The sequence below is a fragment of the Schistocerca americana genome, chromosome 4 (assembly GCF_021461395.2).
Source record: "Schistocerca americana isolate TAMUIC-IGC-003095 chromosome 4, iqSchAmer2.1, whole genome shotgun sequence".
Lineage (NCBI taxonomy): Eukaryota > Metazoa > Arthropoda > Insecta > Orthoptera > Acrididae > Schistocerca > Schistocerca americana.
This window is the reverse complement of record NC_060122.1, coordinates 98,628,509-98,644,724: the sequence shown is the minus strand read 5'-3', so window position 1 is coordinate 98,644,724 and position 16,216 is coordinate 98,628,509. Positions and strand designations below refer to the sequence as shown.

Below are 16,216 nucleotides of genomic sequence, written 5' to 3'. Positions count from 1 at the left end.
ACGTTTTATTATTTAGATGTTTTTATTTAAAAAAGGTCTGGTGACATGTGTTTTAAGATACAGTAGTCCAGCAGAATAAAAATTAAAAAAAAAATGTTATTACTTTAAAACTTCACATTGCTTGAACTAGTTTGGACAAAAAGTATTTTGTTCAGTCATAAACCACAAGCAATCGAAAAATGGAATAGTTGCCAATAAATTCATCTTTATTTCCTGTTTACTCATGCTTTCTTTCCTTTTACTTTTCATTTGATTTAATTTTATTACATTTTTGTCCATTATTCTGCACAAACCTTTTAATATGCAGAAATACACCCACCACCAATTACTGTTTTTTTGTCAGATGCTACTCGTAGTTCCCTATTCTGCATTATAGTGGTTGTGTGGTGGTAGGTGTTGTGGTTGTGAGGTATAATTGTTTGACATGGTCGCCATCACAACATGGTGGTAATTCTGTCTCTCTTGCATCAGGATGTTCTGCAAGGGATAAAAAATTCAAGATGGTTCTATAATGTTCTTGAGCTTTTACAAATATTCCCGAATGTTCTATGATACAACTTGGAAATGCCACATACTACTTTGATCTGCACTCCGATTAGATCATCTCAACTGATGAGTCGTGCAACATAGCAAAAACGGAGTGACAACTTGTCTGAAAAGTGTATCTATCTGTAGAGAGAAACTATGTAAACAGAAAATGATTGTGTGAGCCAACAATTTTAGTAACAAAAATGATGTAGTTGAACAAACAAATAAGTGAATATGATGCCAGGGGAGGAAAACACATTTAAATCCATTGATATAATGATGAAGCAACACACAAATTTAAACTACCCAACACATGTCCTAAAATCCATCAATGTTCCTGGTTTGTTCTTGCAAAAAAAGCTTCTAAACAACCCTATGGAAGTGGAAAAATTAACTGTAAAAACAAAATATAAGTTGATATTCGTACCACAAATTCCACTAATTTCAACTATCTTACCATTCAACTGTACAAGGCTGCAAATTCCAGTAAGATTGGTGTGTAGTACGACTATCAGAAAATCAAAATGGCAAACATTCCAAAGTTTTAGAGTGAATTTAGAAGAACCTGGTTTCTTTTGTGGATAACAAATCAGTGTGGTCACTTGTTAGACAGCCACAAAACATTTTCTTTTTTGTACCTGAAAGAAAAACACCAAATGTTGTTTATAAGTTAGGTGCCACACAAATTAGATGGTTAATTGATTTTTTTTTTTTTCGAATGCAGAAAACAAATGAAAAAAAGACATAATGAAGCGTGTCCTGTTCAGCTAGTCATTTACTGTCTAATCTGTTGGCATAAGGTGGAGCAAGCCTGCAACAGGCTGCTGAGCAGTACAAAATACCAAAGACAGTGCTGTGGCGGCGTGTCCACAAGGAAGGTGCAGGTGTGGTGCTGAGCAGGCGGTCCAAGCTCCACCAGGGCCTGAGTCGGGAGAGGCGGCAGGCAGCCATACAGGCCCTGGAGCGTGGAGAGAACCTCAACGCTGTGTCCTCTGACTTGCAGGTGAGGCCTCAGGCTGTGACGCTATAATGTTAATGTTATTTCCCCATCAGATTCTGTGTGATCATCAGAGATAACTCTATTCAGTCAGGGGACAGGCCAATGTTTCCTGTGAATGTGGCTAGTCCATTTTGCCCTGAAAGTATATAAAGACAATCGCATAATGTTTCTGAATTGCAGTTGCAATAAGGCCATAATTTTTTATGCTTCTTTCCCAATTTTATGCCAATGTTTGTTTTGACCAATAAAATTTGCAAAGATAAAAATGCATCTTGACAAATAACATGGGATTTTCCCACAATTGCCCAATACCTATGTAATCACAACATGACAGTCTTCTTCCTTGTGGAGCAGGCGTTCAGTTGTGATTAGAAACTAGTACACTGAAGCAGAAAAGAAACTGGTATAGGCATGCATAATCAAATACAGAAATATGTAAACAGGCAGAATACGGTGCTGCAGTCGGCAACACCTATATAAGACAGCAACTGTCTGGCACAGTTGTCAGATTGGTTACTGCTGCTACAATGGCATGTTATCAAGATTTAAGTGAGTTTCAACATGGTGTTATAGTGGGTGCACGAGCAATGGGACACAGCATCTCTGAGGTAGTGATGAAGTGGGGATTTTCCGTATCACCATTTCACGAGTGTACTGTAATATCAGGAATCCAGTAAAACATCAAATCTCCTGCTTTGCCGTGGCCGGATAAAATCCTACAAGAATTGGACCAACGATGACTGAAGAGAATCATTCAACATGACAGAAGTGTAACCCTTCGGCAAATTGCTGCAGATTCCAATGCTGGGCCATCATCAAATGTCAGCATGCGTAACATTCAACGAAACATCATTGATATGGGCTTTCAGAGGTGAAGGCCCACTCGTTTACCCTTGATGACCACTTGACACAAAGCTTTATACCTCGCCTGAGCCTGTCAACACCAACATTGGACTGTTGATGACTGGAAACATTTTGTCTTCTCAGATGAGTCTTGTTTCAAATTGTATCGAGCAGATGGATGTGTAAGGGTATGGAAACAATCTCATGAATCCATCTACATCTACATCCATACTCCGCAAGCCACCTGACGGTGTATGGTGGAGGCTACTTTGAGTACCTCTATCGGTTCTCCCTTCTATTCCAGTCTCCACGGAGCCTGTATGTCAGCAGGGGACTGTTCAAGCTGGTGGAGGCTCTGTAATGGTGTGGGGCATGTGCAGGTGGGGTGACATGGGACCCCTGATACATCTAGATACAACTCTGACAGGTAACATGTACGTAAACATCCTGTCGATCAGTTATCAGTTGCAACCATTCATGTCTGTTATGCATACCAACAGACTTGGACAATTCCAGGACAGTGCAACATCCAACGTGTCCGGAATTGCTACAGAGTGGCTCCAGTACCACTCTTCTGAGTGTAAACACCTCTGCTCTCCGCCAAACTCCCCAGACATGAACATTATTGAGCTTATCTGAAATGCTTTGCAATATGCTGTCCATAAGAGATCTCCACCCCTTTGTACTCTTAGGATTTATGGACAGCCCTGAAGGATTCACGGTGTCAGTTCCCTCCAGCACTACTTCAGACATTAACCGAGTCCGTGCCACATCGTGTTGTGCACTTCTGCATGCTCGCAGGAACCCGACACGGTATTAGGCAGTTGTACCAGTTTCTTTGGCTCTTGAGAGTAGTACCAACTTTTCCATTTGAACTGATTGTAAGAAAGACAAGAACACTGTAAAGGCTGAGACTGGCATTTGTTTCTAAGCATTGTTGCGGTAGTGGTGCTGCAGAAGATTTTTTCATAGTAGAGTTGCAAAGAATGGACTATTGATATGTGTGGTAGTTACTGGTGATTTATCCAACAAGTGCATTGAGAACTAAATCTTAACCTTAATACTCTTGAAGTAATGGTAAACCTAATAGACAGTCCGCATGCAAAATCTGTAGTGTAAACAAGGATGAGCCGGGTTGTATACAGATACCTGACGTTCTCGATGAGTGTGGATGAGGGGTGGGAATGAGGAGTGAATCTTCTGATATTTGTTGCGGCTGAAATTGATTTCAGTGCTGGTCAGCTGATCATATCCAGCTGTGACTTTGATCACAGGTACAACAGTCTGTGGTGTGCTTAATCACAGTGTTGATTCTAGGTGGATAAATGTAATGTGTGCCTTCATTCTGGTCATCCTCCAGTGCAAGGCATGAAGGATACAGAAGCAGAATGTTTCTGACATAATAACCAGACATCCTTCTTCCTCTTCCTTTTCTCCTCCTCCTCCTTTGAGTCTGTACTTCCCAGAAGGTGCTCTGTCCATTCCTGCTTACCTGATGACATAACCTTGTTGCTGACACTCCATGAACAGTTACTGGTGCAATGTTCCTGCTCACATATAAGACCTAAACTTAAATTTTGTTTCAGACAGTGTGTTCTGTTCTGTATGTAAAAAAGTTATCTGAAAAGATAGGAAAATAGTTCTTTGTGTAGGGAACGATACACTATTGGTTTGATTCTTATCTGGTTTTATACTTATCTTAATTTATTGGGGTGTCCAAGATTATTGATCAAATTATTGTATTATTCTGCTTCACTGAAGTAGTCCAACAGTTGTATATTTTCTGTTTCCACTGGACACATATGAAAATTTAGGTTTTTACTCTTTGAGATAAAAAGTGTCCAACATATGTGTCATGATGTTTTACATAATTTTTTTTTTCATTGCATCTTCTTACAGCCACCACTCACCACAAAAACTCAACAATTCCCCTGATTGGCCTAACACTGACCCTTATACAGAATCTTGACACTGTGTCATGTTTTCAGTATTATTTCAATAAAAATTTGTGTAGTTTACAATGAACAGAAACTTGGACATTTTTTTCCGACAGCATGGTCTGCAGAAAACTTAGATACATGTCACATAAATAGTTTCATAACATGCAGAGCTTTCCAGTGCTAAATTTTGTAAGATGAATATTTTTAACAATTAATATTATGTTATGCAAGTTTTTATTAAAAATAAATTAATATTTTACTTGCTAAGAATAGTGGTGACTCTAATGCTGCAGTTTTTTTAAAATTTTATACAAAACACACTATTCCAGCTCATGCTGGAAGCTAATAAACCGAAAGCCATTTACACTATGAGCAATTTGTTTCATCAATAAATAGAATTCCATTTATTTACTTTCTTTTATGAATTAATTGTCATACACAAAGATCAGTTTTAGTTGAAAGATTACAGCATGATCGTATGTGTATGTTTACACAGTGAAATTATTGTGTATCGTGATGTGTGTTAGTTGTGTATTGTATTATTCACTTGGTAAATCTCAGTCTGTTATAGCACACTGGGAAGTCATCTATGTTTTGGTGTGCATTGTTGTTTAAGGTGAAATGAAGGGTTTCTTCTGATCATTTTCTGCACTGGACCTCAGAAGTGCCTGCAGCAAGGAATCTTCATTTGCATCATGCATGGTCAGCCAATGGTGTACGTTTTAATTGTAACCACTCTAGTGCAGCCCCCCCAACAGTGGAGTCACTGTGCCAGCGAACAGGTGTTTGTGGCCTGTGATTGATGAAATTGGTTTCATAGAAGTATACACAAAATGTTTTCACCCTGTAAAGAATTGTTGGGGTTATCAACACCAAATTAAATATAGGTAATTCAGGAGTAGGTATATGTCTTCTAGCTCCAGAGATGATGTAGAGGTTGAAAGAATGTATGAATGAGGGAAAAGATATTATTAAGGTAGTTTAGGGAGATGAAAATTTCATCATAGGAAAGGACTAATATAAAACAGGAGAAAAAGGGAGACAAGGAAAAAGAGTAGGAGAACATGGATTGCGGTAGAAGAATGAAATGGGAAGCTGGCATGTAATCGTACTTCATTTAAGAATCACAGAAGGAGGTTGTATACGTAGAAGAGACCTGGAGGCACTGTAAGGCTGTAGGAATGTTACACAATGGTAAGACAGAGATGTCAGAGCCAGATTTTAAACTGCAAAAAGTTTTCAGGGGCTGGTGTGGACTCTGACCATAATTTATTAGATACGAACTTCAGTTTATTACAGAAGAACTTACAGAAATGTATGGAATTAAGCAGGTATGAGCCAAATAAATTGCAAGAAACAGATGGTTGTTGAGAGTTTCAAAGGGAGCCGAAGGCAGTGAATAATTCAAATGCGGGAAAATAATACAATAGAAAAAGAATGGGTACCTGTGACAGATGAAGTAGTATAGGAGGAAACAGACAATCAAATAGGGCTAAGGACAAGACCAAAAAGAAATCCTTGGATAACACAAGAGATATCAAATTTAATTGAAGAAAGCATGAGGCACCAAGGTATTGTCAATTTGTTAATGGAAGGAGGATGTGTGTGTGTGTGTGTGTGTGTGTGTGTGTGTGTGTGTGTGTGTGTGTGTGTGTAGGGGGGGGGGGGGGGAGGGGTTAAAAATTGTGGAGGGAGACCAAGGCTGTAATGCAGTAAGCATGTTCAAAGGGTGTAGGGCTGTAGGTAGCAGTAGATATGTAGAGATGAAGAAGCTTGCTTGCATAGGACAGACTAGTGTGGAAGGTGCATCAGCCAAATCTTTGAACTATAAAACAAAACACTTACTATTATTAATACCTCTTTCTCAATCTTTTAATAGTTACAGCGAGCCACAGTGAAAGTTCTTACTGTTCCATCACTTCACTTCCTTGCTATCAGTGTGCTTGTGCACCAACATGGCCCCTATTCTGCATTGTGATATGTTGCCTGCCAGAGTGAGATGTTTGTCTAGCATGAGTATCACTATGGACCACAACTTAAAAACACGTATTTTTCAATTTCAGCAAGGCTTGGTGGCATACCTCGGACCACTCACATTTGTCACTTTTAGTGTGAAGTTACTTTAGTGGATAAGCATTGTGGACCACATGGGGTACAAATTCACCCCAATAGTTAACTTTATCCAGAAATGACTCTTTTAAATTTTATGTCAGTGGCAGTTTATCAATGGCGTTCACATATTACTCTTTTCAAAATATGCCCTAGATATTTATGCTCAGCACACAGAACCTACATTTGCCATGTTGGCCATACAACTCGTCTTCTTGTAGGCAGACAAACAATGCTTCTAGACTAGCCATATGTTGTTTTTGAGTAGTCCTACTATAGTTACATCTTAAAGGTAGGCAGCACAGTTTGGAATGTTTGAGATTTCTCTGATAAATTGTGGAATACTGGCCATGCCATACAGTGACCAATTGTAGTGATACATACTGAGAGGCATGTTAAACACCAGTATTTGCCTTGTTTTGCACCTATGGGAAGCTGCAAATACACATTGGTGAGATTTGTTTACTAAAATCACTTTTGCAAGTAATGCTTCAGGTTAAGGAATCTGTTACCTGAGCATTATGGTCATTAAAACTCTGCATATTGTAATAGACCCATTGGATATTTGGTTATGAGAATTTGTGATGTTTATTGATTGTTGAAAATGATCATGCAATCTATCTGTCGTGGATTTAACTGTGCCCTGTATTGCAAATGATTGTGGAAAATGCTCTGTAAAAATGTGGCTTTGTGGATCATTTAAGTGAAATATGCACTTGAAAATTTTTTGTGGAACCTAGTCCAGGTCTAAACAATTGCTGATAATCCACCCAATAATATTAGTTGACACCAACAAACAAATTACAAGAAGTATTAATATTGTAGCTACATTTCTGTAGCTTGCTTTGACATTGATCTGACTCCATAATGGTATCAGCTGAGCACTGTAGGTGACTTTCTGTTGCTAAAGTTGCAGCAGCGGCAGGGAGCGTATGCACTGGTGTATGTCTCAAGTGAATCAGCAGCGCAGCTGCTCCTTTGTCGACTTGGAACATCTCGTGGCTAATATTGATCAGCCCCATTGATTGCTGGTGTTACTGTAATATCATGTACAAGTATGTTGTGCAAATTTTTAACATCTAATGGTTGAGGTACAACCTGACAAGGTGGTCATACTTATGACAGCTGACAGACACTGTGTCGCAGTTCTCTTGTGTTTGTTGTAGCACCTGGGATATGATTTTGATAACTTATGAGTACTCTAATGGGTTAACACTGTGGGGGAATGGCTTTTATGAGTCACTTTATCTGAAGACCAATGATGAACTATACGTTCTTGTCCCTGAGGATCTGGCAAAATTTTGAAAGTGATGATTTACTCTTTAATCCTTCTCATTGTGATGCTGCATACCAGTAGGCTTGTGACAGTAGACAATATTGACAATGAAGAGAAGTCACATGTCCTCAGCTGACCTGCAACATAACTACAAGACAGTGTATCAGTACCAACAATATTATCAAAAGACTGGTGAGCAGAAACAACAGTTTCAAATGCTTGGGTTGTTTCTAACACTTCACTGAGAGGTGGTTGTGTTCCCAGAACTTTAATATTTACCGGGGACTATCGAACTATCGCAAAATGAATAAGAGACTGTGCATATTACACGTTGCATGATTCACATGAAATGTTGCACTGTGCAGACAGATCTTGAAGTTCAGAGACTCGTGCCACCTAAAACAGCTAGTTGTGTGGTATACTGATTAAATTTCAGCATTGTGACTATGATGTAAGTTTGTTGACTACAATGATTAGATACCAAATCACTAATTTCAAAAAAAGTCTCAGCCACTGCAGTCAGCTGTCAGCCATAACTTTTGAACTAATTTATATAGCTTACTATGTCAAAAAGTAAAGTAGCAATAAGATGATTCGAGTTGGAAATACTACTTCCCTTCCGATGAATCTGTGGAGTAAATTTTCCATATTTTTTCTGCTTCATTGAAACTGACAGAAGGCACTAGCTGTGGTGGTGCTGTTCCTGACACTCATGTTGTATCAGCAGCTCCTGATTCTGCTCGCCGGCCGGAGTGGCCGTGCGGTTCTAGGCGCATAGTGCTCAGAGGCATTTGAACCATTTGATTCTGCTCTTTGGTTGACAAGGTGCTGTTGCTGCAACTACAGTTACTGCTGACATTGCTCTTGCTTTTTGGCTGATTGCAGCTGCAGCATCTGTGTCTGTCACTATTGCAGTTTCAACTACTGTTTCCACAAATACAGAACTTGTTGATCCACATTGAAGTAATCACTGCACTGCAGGAAGGTAGGTTGTCGTTATTTTTCTATCAAACTTAATGGTAAGAAAGTTAGGAACACTGTTGTACCATACCATAAGACACAAAGAACAGCATGGCCACAATGAACCAAAGTTCGTTCTTCTTCTGCATACAAGCGAACAGCAGTTAAGAACATAGACACAAACTTAGAAACAATTCAGGTACATATACAGCAGTTGCTGACAAATAATATGAACATGATATGAGGGCGAGTGCCTGCTGCACTGCTCTTATAAAGAGCAGAGCTCCAATAAATGGTGCGGCGGGTGCCGTGTCATGTGCACAAGTCATGTAGCCCACCACAGGCAGCCTCTGGTGGCTAGTCCACACAGATGCCATTGGTGGAACATTTGAAGTGTAGTGTGCCAGCAACCTGGTACTGTGGCACCTATCTAAGTATAGGCTCCTTCCCCTCTTGGGGAAACAATGCTCCGGCGATGTGAGCATCAGGGCAACTGTTGAAGCATCAGTGGCCTCTGCAGCATGTACCACAGGCGGTGATGGCAGTGGCAGAAGGAGACTCCAGGCTGGAACCGATGAGTAGGGGTAAAAGTGGTGTGGCCTTGGTCATGCGTGGTGGCCGCTCTCCTGCAAAATTCTATAAGAGAGTACCAGTGACAAGGGTGCAAGCTGCTTGGCCAAGAATGCCTGTTTTGAACGACCTGAAGGCACTGGTCCATCTGGCGATGGAATTGATGGTGGCAGTGAAGCATCGTGGGAAGGCCGGGCAACAAGTGCTGGGGAACTGGACCCAGTGAGAGAGGTAGGAGGTCATGTCTGTCCCCACAGCAGGGACACCCTGTGAGGCCAGCACAGTGCTGATGGCAAAGGTGGCTTCAGTGGACCCACAATCCTCACCATGGCGCGAGGACACAGCAGGTCATGGTAGCACACCACCAGTCCATTACAGGTGCACACCATACAGAGGCGGCAGCCTTGGACCATGGCATGTGTTCACTTTGGTGGCCACACCACCAAGATCAGACTGCTGAGCCAGGAGCGAACTACGATGAGGGCCGCACCAATGGACATTGTTGGGGCGGCATGAGCAGATGGAGGAGGATGCAGGGCTGACAACTGTGGAGCATCTCAGTTAGGATCTGACCCCACACTGGTGTAAAACAATGGGAGCTCAAGAAGCATGTAAGGTGTCATCCATGGAGGAATCTGTGATGTACTTCTTCATTCGAACATTGAATGTGCTCGTGAGATGTTCTGCTTCACCATTAGATTATGAGTGAATACAAGGAGCAGTCACGTGGCGAATGCCTGGACATGAGTGTAAATCATGGATGGCCTGAGACACAAACTATGTCACAAGCATATAGGGCACTCTTCCAATAGGAAAAAAATTGAGAGAGATCCTGATTCATAGCCATGGCTGACGTCAAAGGGGAGTGGATAACATATGGAAATTTAGAGAAAGCATTGACAACCAACAACCAGTAAGTATTTAGAAAGGGCCCCACGAAATCAACATCGACGTGTTCCCACGTACACTGCGGCAGAGGCCACGGAATGAGTTTCAACCGCAGCACCATCTATTTGGCAGCAAACTGACAGCAGGCTACAACAAGATGCACCATGTCAACATCAATGTCAGGCCAAAACATGTGCTGATGGGCCAATAACTTCGTATGTGAGACCCTTCATGTCCTTGATGTAGGAGCTGAAGCACATCTTGCCATATGGTGACCAGGATCACGAACCTAGCTGACAGCCTGTCTGTAGGTAATAGAATGACACCATCAAATACCAAAAGGCGATGAAAGAGGACAAAATAGTTGTGCAAAGAATCAGAAGCCCTCCCTGGACGCCTATCTGGCCAACCATGGTGAATGAGTTAAACAACATGATGCAAAACCGAATCGGCAGTGGCAGCATCTGTGATCCTGGGGCCCATAATAGGAAACCCTTCTAGTAAGACAGAAACAAAGCCCAACGCTGGAGGCAATGTGCTGCTTTGTTGGGCAGTGAAGCAAAATGGTTAAACAATGAAACCAAGGGCTTGTGGTCAGTTATGAAGTGTAACTTAGGCCCATATAAGAATGCGGGAAACTTTTTGAGGACATAGGCATACGAGGTGTGGCTAGAAAAAAACCGGACTAGTACTGGTGAAACAATAAAACGAATGCAATAAGGCTGGAAGTCGCGTGGCCTGTCACGTGACTCTCGCTCCGCCTACTGCTCGAGTTTCATCTGCCTCCTGCACTTAGTCTGCCCGTGGCGTCTGTTTTAAGTAGTTGACGTTTTGTCTGTGCATCGGAAAATGTTGAGTGTACAGAAAGAACAGCGTGTTAACATCAAATTTTGTTTCAAACTAGGAAAATCTGCAAGTGAAACGTTTGTAATGTTACAACAAGTGTACGGCGATGATTGTTTATCGCGAACACAAGTGTTTGAGTGGTTTAAACGATTTAAAGATGGCCGCGAAGACACCAAGACACCAGTGATGACACTCGCACTGGCAGACCATTGTCAGAAAAAACTGATGCAAACATTGAAAAAATCGGTAAACTTGTTCGACAAGATCGCCGTTTAACAATCAGAGCAGTGTCTGAGTTAACAGGAGTTGACAAGGAAAGTGTTAGGCAGATTCTTCATGAAAGTTTCAACATGAACAAAGTGTGTTCAAAAATGGTTCCAAAGTGTCTCACAATTGAACAGAAGGAACGCCGAAGAATGATTTGTTCTGACATCCTGGAAAACATTGAAAGTGATCCCACCTTCTTACAAAATGTTATTACTTGCGATGAATCGTGATTTTTTACTTACGATTCCGAAACTAAACGCCAATCGATGCATTGGAAAACTCCTGGTTCTCCACGACAAAAAAAAGCACGAATGTCAAAATCGAAATTCAAGGCAATGATGATTTTTTTTTTTTTTTTTTGACATCAAAGGGATTGTGCACATTGATTGGGTACCAGAGGGACAAACAGCGAATCAGCATTACTACATTAGCGTCCTGGCTACCCTACGTGAGCGAGTACGGAGAAAACGGAACGATTTGTGGAGAAAAAAGTCATGGATCCTTCACCAAGACAATGCCCCAGCTCACAGTGCGTTGTCAGTGAAGACGTTTTTGGCAAAACACAACATTCCCATCTTAGATCATCCACCCTACTCACATGATTTGGCCCCCTGTGACTTTTTTTCTTTTCCCTAAAGTCAAGTCAGCTTTGAAAGTAACTGGATTTGAGACTGTTGAAGCAGTAAAAGAAAAAGCGACGGAAGTAATGTATGGACTTACCGAAAATGATCTGCAGCATTGCTATGAACAGTGGAAATTTCGTATGTAGCGGTGTAGAGACCGAGAAGGAGAGTACATTGAAGGAAATAACATGAAATTGTAAATAATTGTAAATAAATGTTTTTTTCCAGCATCAGTCCGGTTTTTTTCTAGCCGCACCTCGTAGCTAGCACTTCTTTTCGACATGGGAGTGGTGCTGCTGAGCAGAGTTGAGTGTTTTTGACACATAAGTTAGCAGACATTTGTAACCCTCCTCCTATCAATATACAAGAAGTGCCCTAAATCAATACTGAGAGGTGTCCATAGTGAAAACCAAGTGGTAGCCAGCATGGAAAGTAGCCAAACAAGGATCAAACTGTAATTTAGACTTCAGAAACATGAATTCTTGTGGAGCAAATAGGGGGGGGGGGGGGGGGGGGGAGGATGACATGGCTGCACCTGGAATGAATTTATGATAGTAAGTAATTTTACTTAAAAATGATTAGAGTTCTTTGACATTTCTAGGGTGAGGCAGAGCTGTTACCATGACAGCATGATGACGTAAAGACTTCACACCATCTTGAAAACCCCCAAACCCCAAATACACAATGCTTGATTGAAAAAAGTGTGACTTGGCCAAGTTGCATTTCAACCCTGCAGTATGTAAGACTGAGAACAAAGAGAATATGTTATATTAATGATCTTTCACAATGATGTCATCAAGATTGTTGGTGCACCCCGGAACAGACATCGTCAGTTGTTCCAAAAAATATTGTAATCTTAAGGCCTATAGCCACACCAAAAGGGAGGCATTGATATTGGAACAACCCAAAGTGCATGTTACTGAAAAGGACCCATTTAAAATCCTCATCCAATGGAACCTGTAAATAGGCTTCAGATAAATCAATTTTGGAGACAAACTGACTCCTGATGAATTCTGCCAGTAACTCATCCGGATGGGGCAAAGGGTAGACGTCAGTGATAGATTGAGCATTAGCTGAAACTTTAAAGTCACTGCAACTGATCAGTCAGTTTTTTAACAAACACGGAGAGGGGTAGACTAGTCACCGGATGTAATAGGCTGTGAAACCCCAGATGACATCAGCCTGTTCAATTCCGATTTCAGTTGATTGTGCAGAACCACTGGAATAGGCCACACGTGGTAAAAGTGTGGCCATGCTGTGAGTAATGTGGGCCGCAAAATTAGTGCCACAGCCTAATCCAGCTGAGAAAAGAGACGAGAACTCAGAACACAGAGAATCTTACTGCTGGTAAGGGACCTGGAAATGAGGTACACCATATCTGAAATGGTAAAACCAAAAGCATTGAAAGTATCCAGACCAAAAAAATTTGTGGTGCCAGTATCATCCACTACCAAAAAAGTCAGAGAAAGAACCAAAGATTTATATTTAGTGGAAGACATAAACTGCCCCAAAATTGGAATATTGTGCTTGTTGTATCTCATCAGATGTTGAGTAACCAGAGACAACCCTAGAGATCCCAAATTCATGTAAGTGTGGGAGTTCAATAAAGTAACTGCTGCACCTGTGTCTGCTTGTAGTCTGAGCTTACACACACTTGAAAAAGGATTGCACTGGTGGCCGAACTTAACATTCATGTTCATGTCTGCAGGATTGGGCTGAGAAAGACACACAGATGCCGTATGTAGTTTTTTCGTAAAGTTGTTGCAAGGCACCCAGCACAGGGGATGTGGCCTGGCCATGTTGCATGAAACAGTATAAGCAACATGAGAGCATGGAGTGCTGCTATCGGTGTCGTGGTTGTTGTTTGACAACCTACTGTCCAGTGTGGCATGGAGGCTGTGTTTGTATGGCTGCCACGTTGACCTCTCCCCAAGAACATCATGATAAGGGGGAAAGGGCAGTGGTTATGCCAATTGCGTGGAAGCCTGTGTGATTACAAGTTCATGATAGGAACTGTAAGATCCTCCTGCTGCTGCTTGAGGAGAGATTGAAGCACTGCCTCCATGGACAGAAGAACTGTAGGAACAACCAAATAGACTGAGAATGTGGAGCTGATTACCATACTTGTTGCCAGGTGTATCATGGTGTAAGACACAAACAACAGCGCAGCAGCCACAATGAGCCACAGTTAATTCTTTGTCCACATAAAAGAGAATAACATTGAGAACATATAAATAATTCAGGTACTGATACAACAGTTGGTGACAAATAGTATGAACACAATATGAGGGTGAGTGCCTGCAGCACTGTGCTTATAAAGAGGAGGGCTCCCGTAGGTGATGTGGCAGATGCCATGCCATGTGTAGAAGTCATGTGCCCCACTGCAGGTGGCCTCTGTTGGGTGGCCTTTGCAGATGTCGTTGCTGGAATGTTTGAAGTGTAGGGTGCCAGCGGCCTGATGCCGCAGCACATATCCAAGTATTACATACACGTGTTTAGCAACTGTGAAGGCAGTGAAATGGAATATGAATGTGAAAACTTGAAACTGTAGCACAGCTTCATGGGTGTGGTTTCGAGCAGTAGAGCTATGGAGAACAGGGCAATAATGGTAATGACTAATGAAATATTTGTAAGGTGAAATCAGAAAACAGAGTAGATGTAAAGTAGAAGTAGTGATAAGACAAATTGAGAATCCCCTACCAAAATCCATAGTGTAGACAAATAAGAGGCACGTTTTATACAGGTATCTGAGTATAATTTACTCATGATGATTTCATACACAAATACTGGAGTGCATATTGGATCACTGTGGCAGTTTCCTTCTTGTGCCTGGCACATTTCAGGCTTGGCCTGTTGCTCTGTTGTGCACCTCACACAAGAGCCTACAGAAGTCAACTCGGAGACTTGAAGCCCATCTTAAGAGATTAAACCAGTGAAAGAATGCACACTTGCATTAAATATACTAATTTTATTTTTTACATTACACATATGGCACAATATGTCACTTGTGTGATACATTTTTATTTATAATACATTACTGGTTGCCAATTAAAATGTATGAAGCCCATACATTTTCATTTTAAGAAAACACAAAAGACTTTGTTTTGTGAAGTAAGTACAAAAATACAGTCATAGCAGATACTTATAAAAATATGAATATAAATTTTTTCTTTTCTCTCCATGTGGTTCTAGGATATCTTTTCTAGTGCAGGGATGTCTATCAGCCCTGATAAACTGAACAGAATTTTTATTGGTTAAAAGAAACTTTATTCAGCTTTATGTTACTTACAAGTTATATGATAAGTGATAAGCATGTAAACAAACCATAGACTTTGAATGACTTGCCATGCACTTTTTAAGAGTTGCAGCTATCTTCTTCTTTACTTTCAACTTTTTGAAGAAGAAATGCATAGTTAGAGGTCTAGTGATATTAAATTCAATGTGTTTATTTTATGAAAAATGACACTGTCATACTTTGATAATGCAGAGCTTTTTTGTATCTGGACTTATTGTGAAATGTAGTTTTCATGTTCTCTCTCACTACATAGTTCATTTGAATATTTAACGTGGAGCAGTTGGATTGTACCTAACAGATACCCAAGAAAACGCTGTATCGTGAGAAGGCCCGCCTGGTTGAAGCAGGTCGCTTACCATCAAATTGCATACGCAAGCGCTCTGGGACATCGGATGCATGTAAGCAGTTGAGGTTAAACGAAGCGGTAGCAGCATGCCAACAGGGGAAAATGTCTCAGGCAGCAGCATCAGTTGCTTACCAGGTACGGCTCATACTCTTTAACAATTTTTCCACCATATTTTTCTGACTTGTCTTCTGGCATTTCCTGAATAATCTGTGATATCCTTCTAAAATTGGGATTTCAGAGGAATGGCTAGCAGGAATGGTAACATTTCATGTATTAGAAAGGAAGTTACCGGGGGCCTAAGTAAAAGAAGGCACAGTAATATAAGGTAAGATGGAAATTAAATTACATGTCAGAAACAGAGAGTACTTAAAACTTTTTTTTGCCGAAGAAGGCCAGGGTTGTTAATCAAAATATTAAAATGTTGAAACTAGAAATGAAGAAAATATTATGGTTTAGCTTCCCGCTTGATAACAAGATCTTAACAGAGAGAGAGAGAGAGAGAGAGAGAGAGAGAGAGCGAGAGCGAGAGAGCGCACAGTCTCTGATTATGTGTAAGAGAGGAAAGAAAATCGGGTAAGTCCTCAAGGGAACCATTCCAGCATTTGCCTTCTGAAATTTAGGGAAATCATGGAAAGTCTGAACCTTTATGGCTGGACATGGATTTGAAGCACTGTCCTCCCAAATGTAATTCCAGTGTGCAAAGTGCAAATAGCTGCATTACTCAC

The 16,216-nt window shown here is 40.9% G+C and overlaps 1 protein-coding gene across 2 annotated transcripts in view; it reads left to right on the top strand.

The window, feature by feature from the left end:
* The window catches only part of LOC124612498 (protein bric-a-brac 2-like), a 131,729-nt gene that overhangs the window by 63,504 nt on the left and 52,009 nt on the right, over positions 1-16,216 (top strand). For both annotated transcript variants that reach the window (XM_047140738.1, XM_047140737.1), the window contains exons 6-7: positions 1,329-1,531; positions 15,444-15,626. In XM_047140738.1, coding sequence (XP_046996694.1) covers positions 1,329-1,531; positions 15,444-15,626 — 386 coding nt within the window. The remainder of the gene's footprint in view (positions 1-1,328; positions 1,532-15,443; positions 15,627-16,216) is intronic.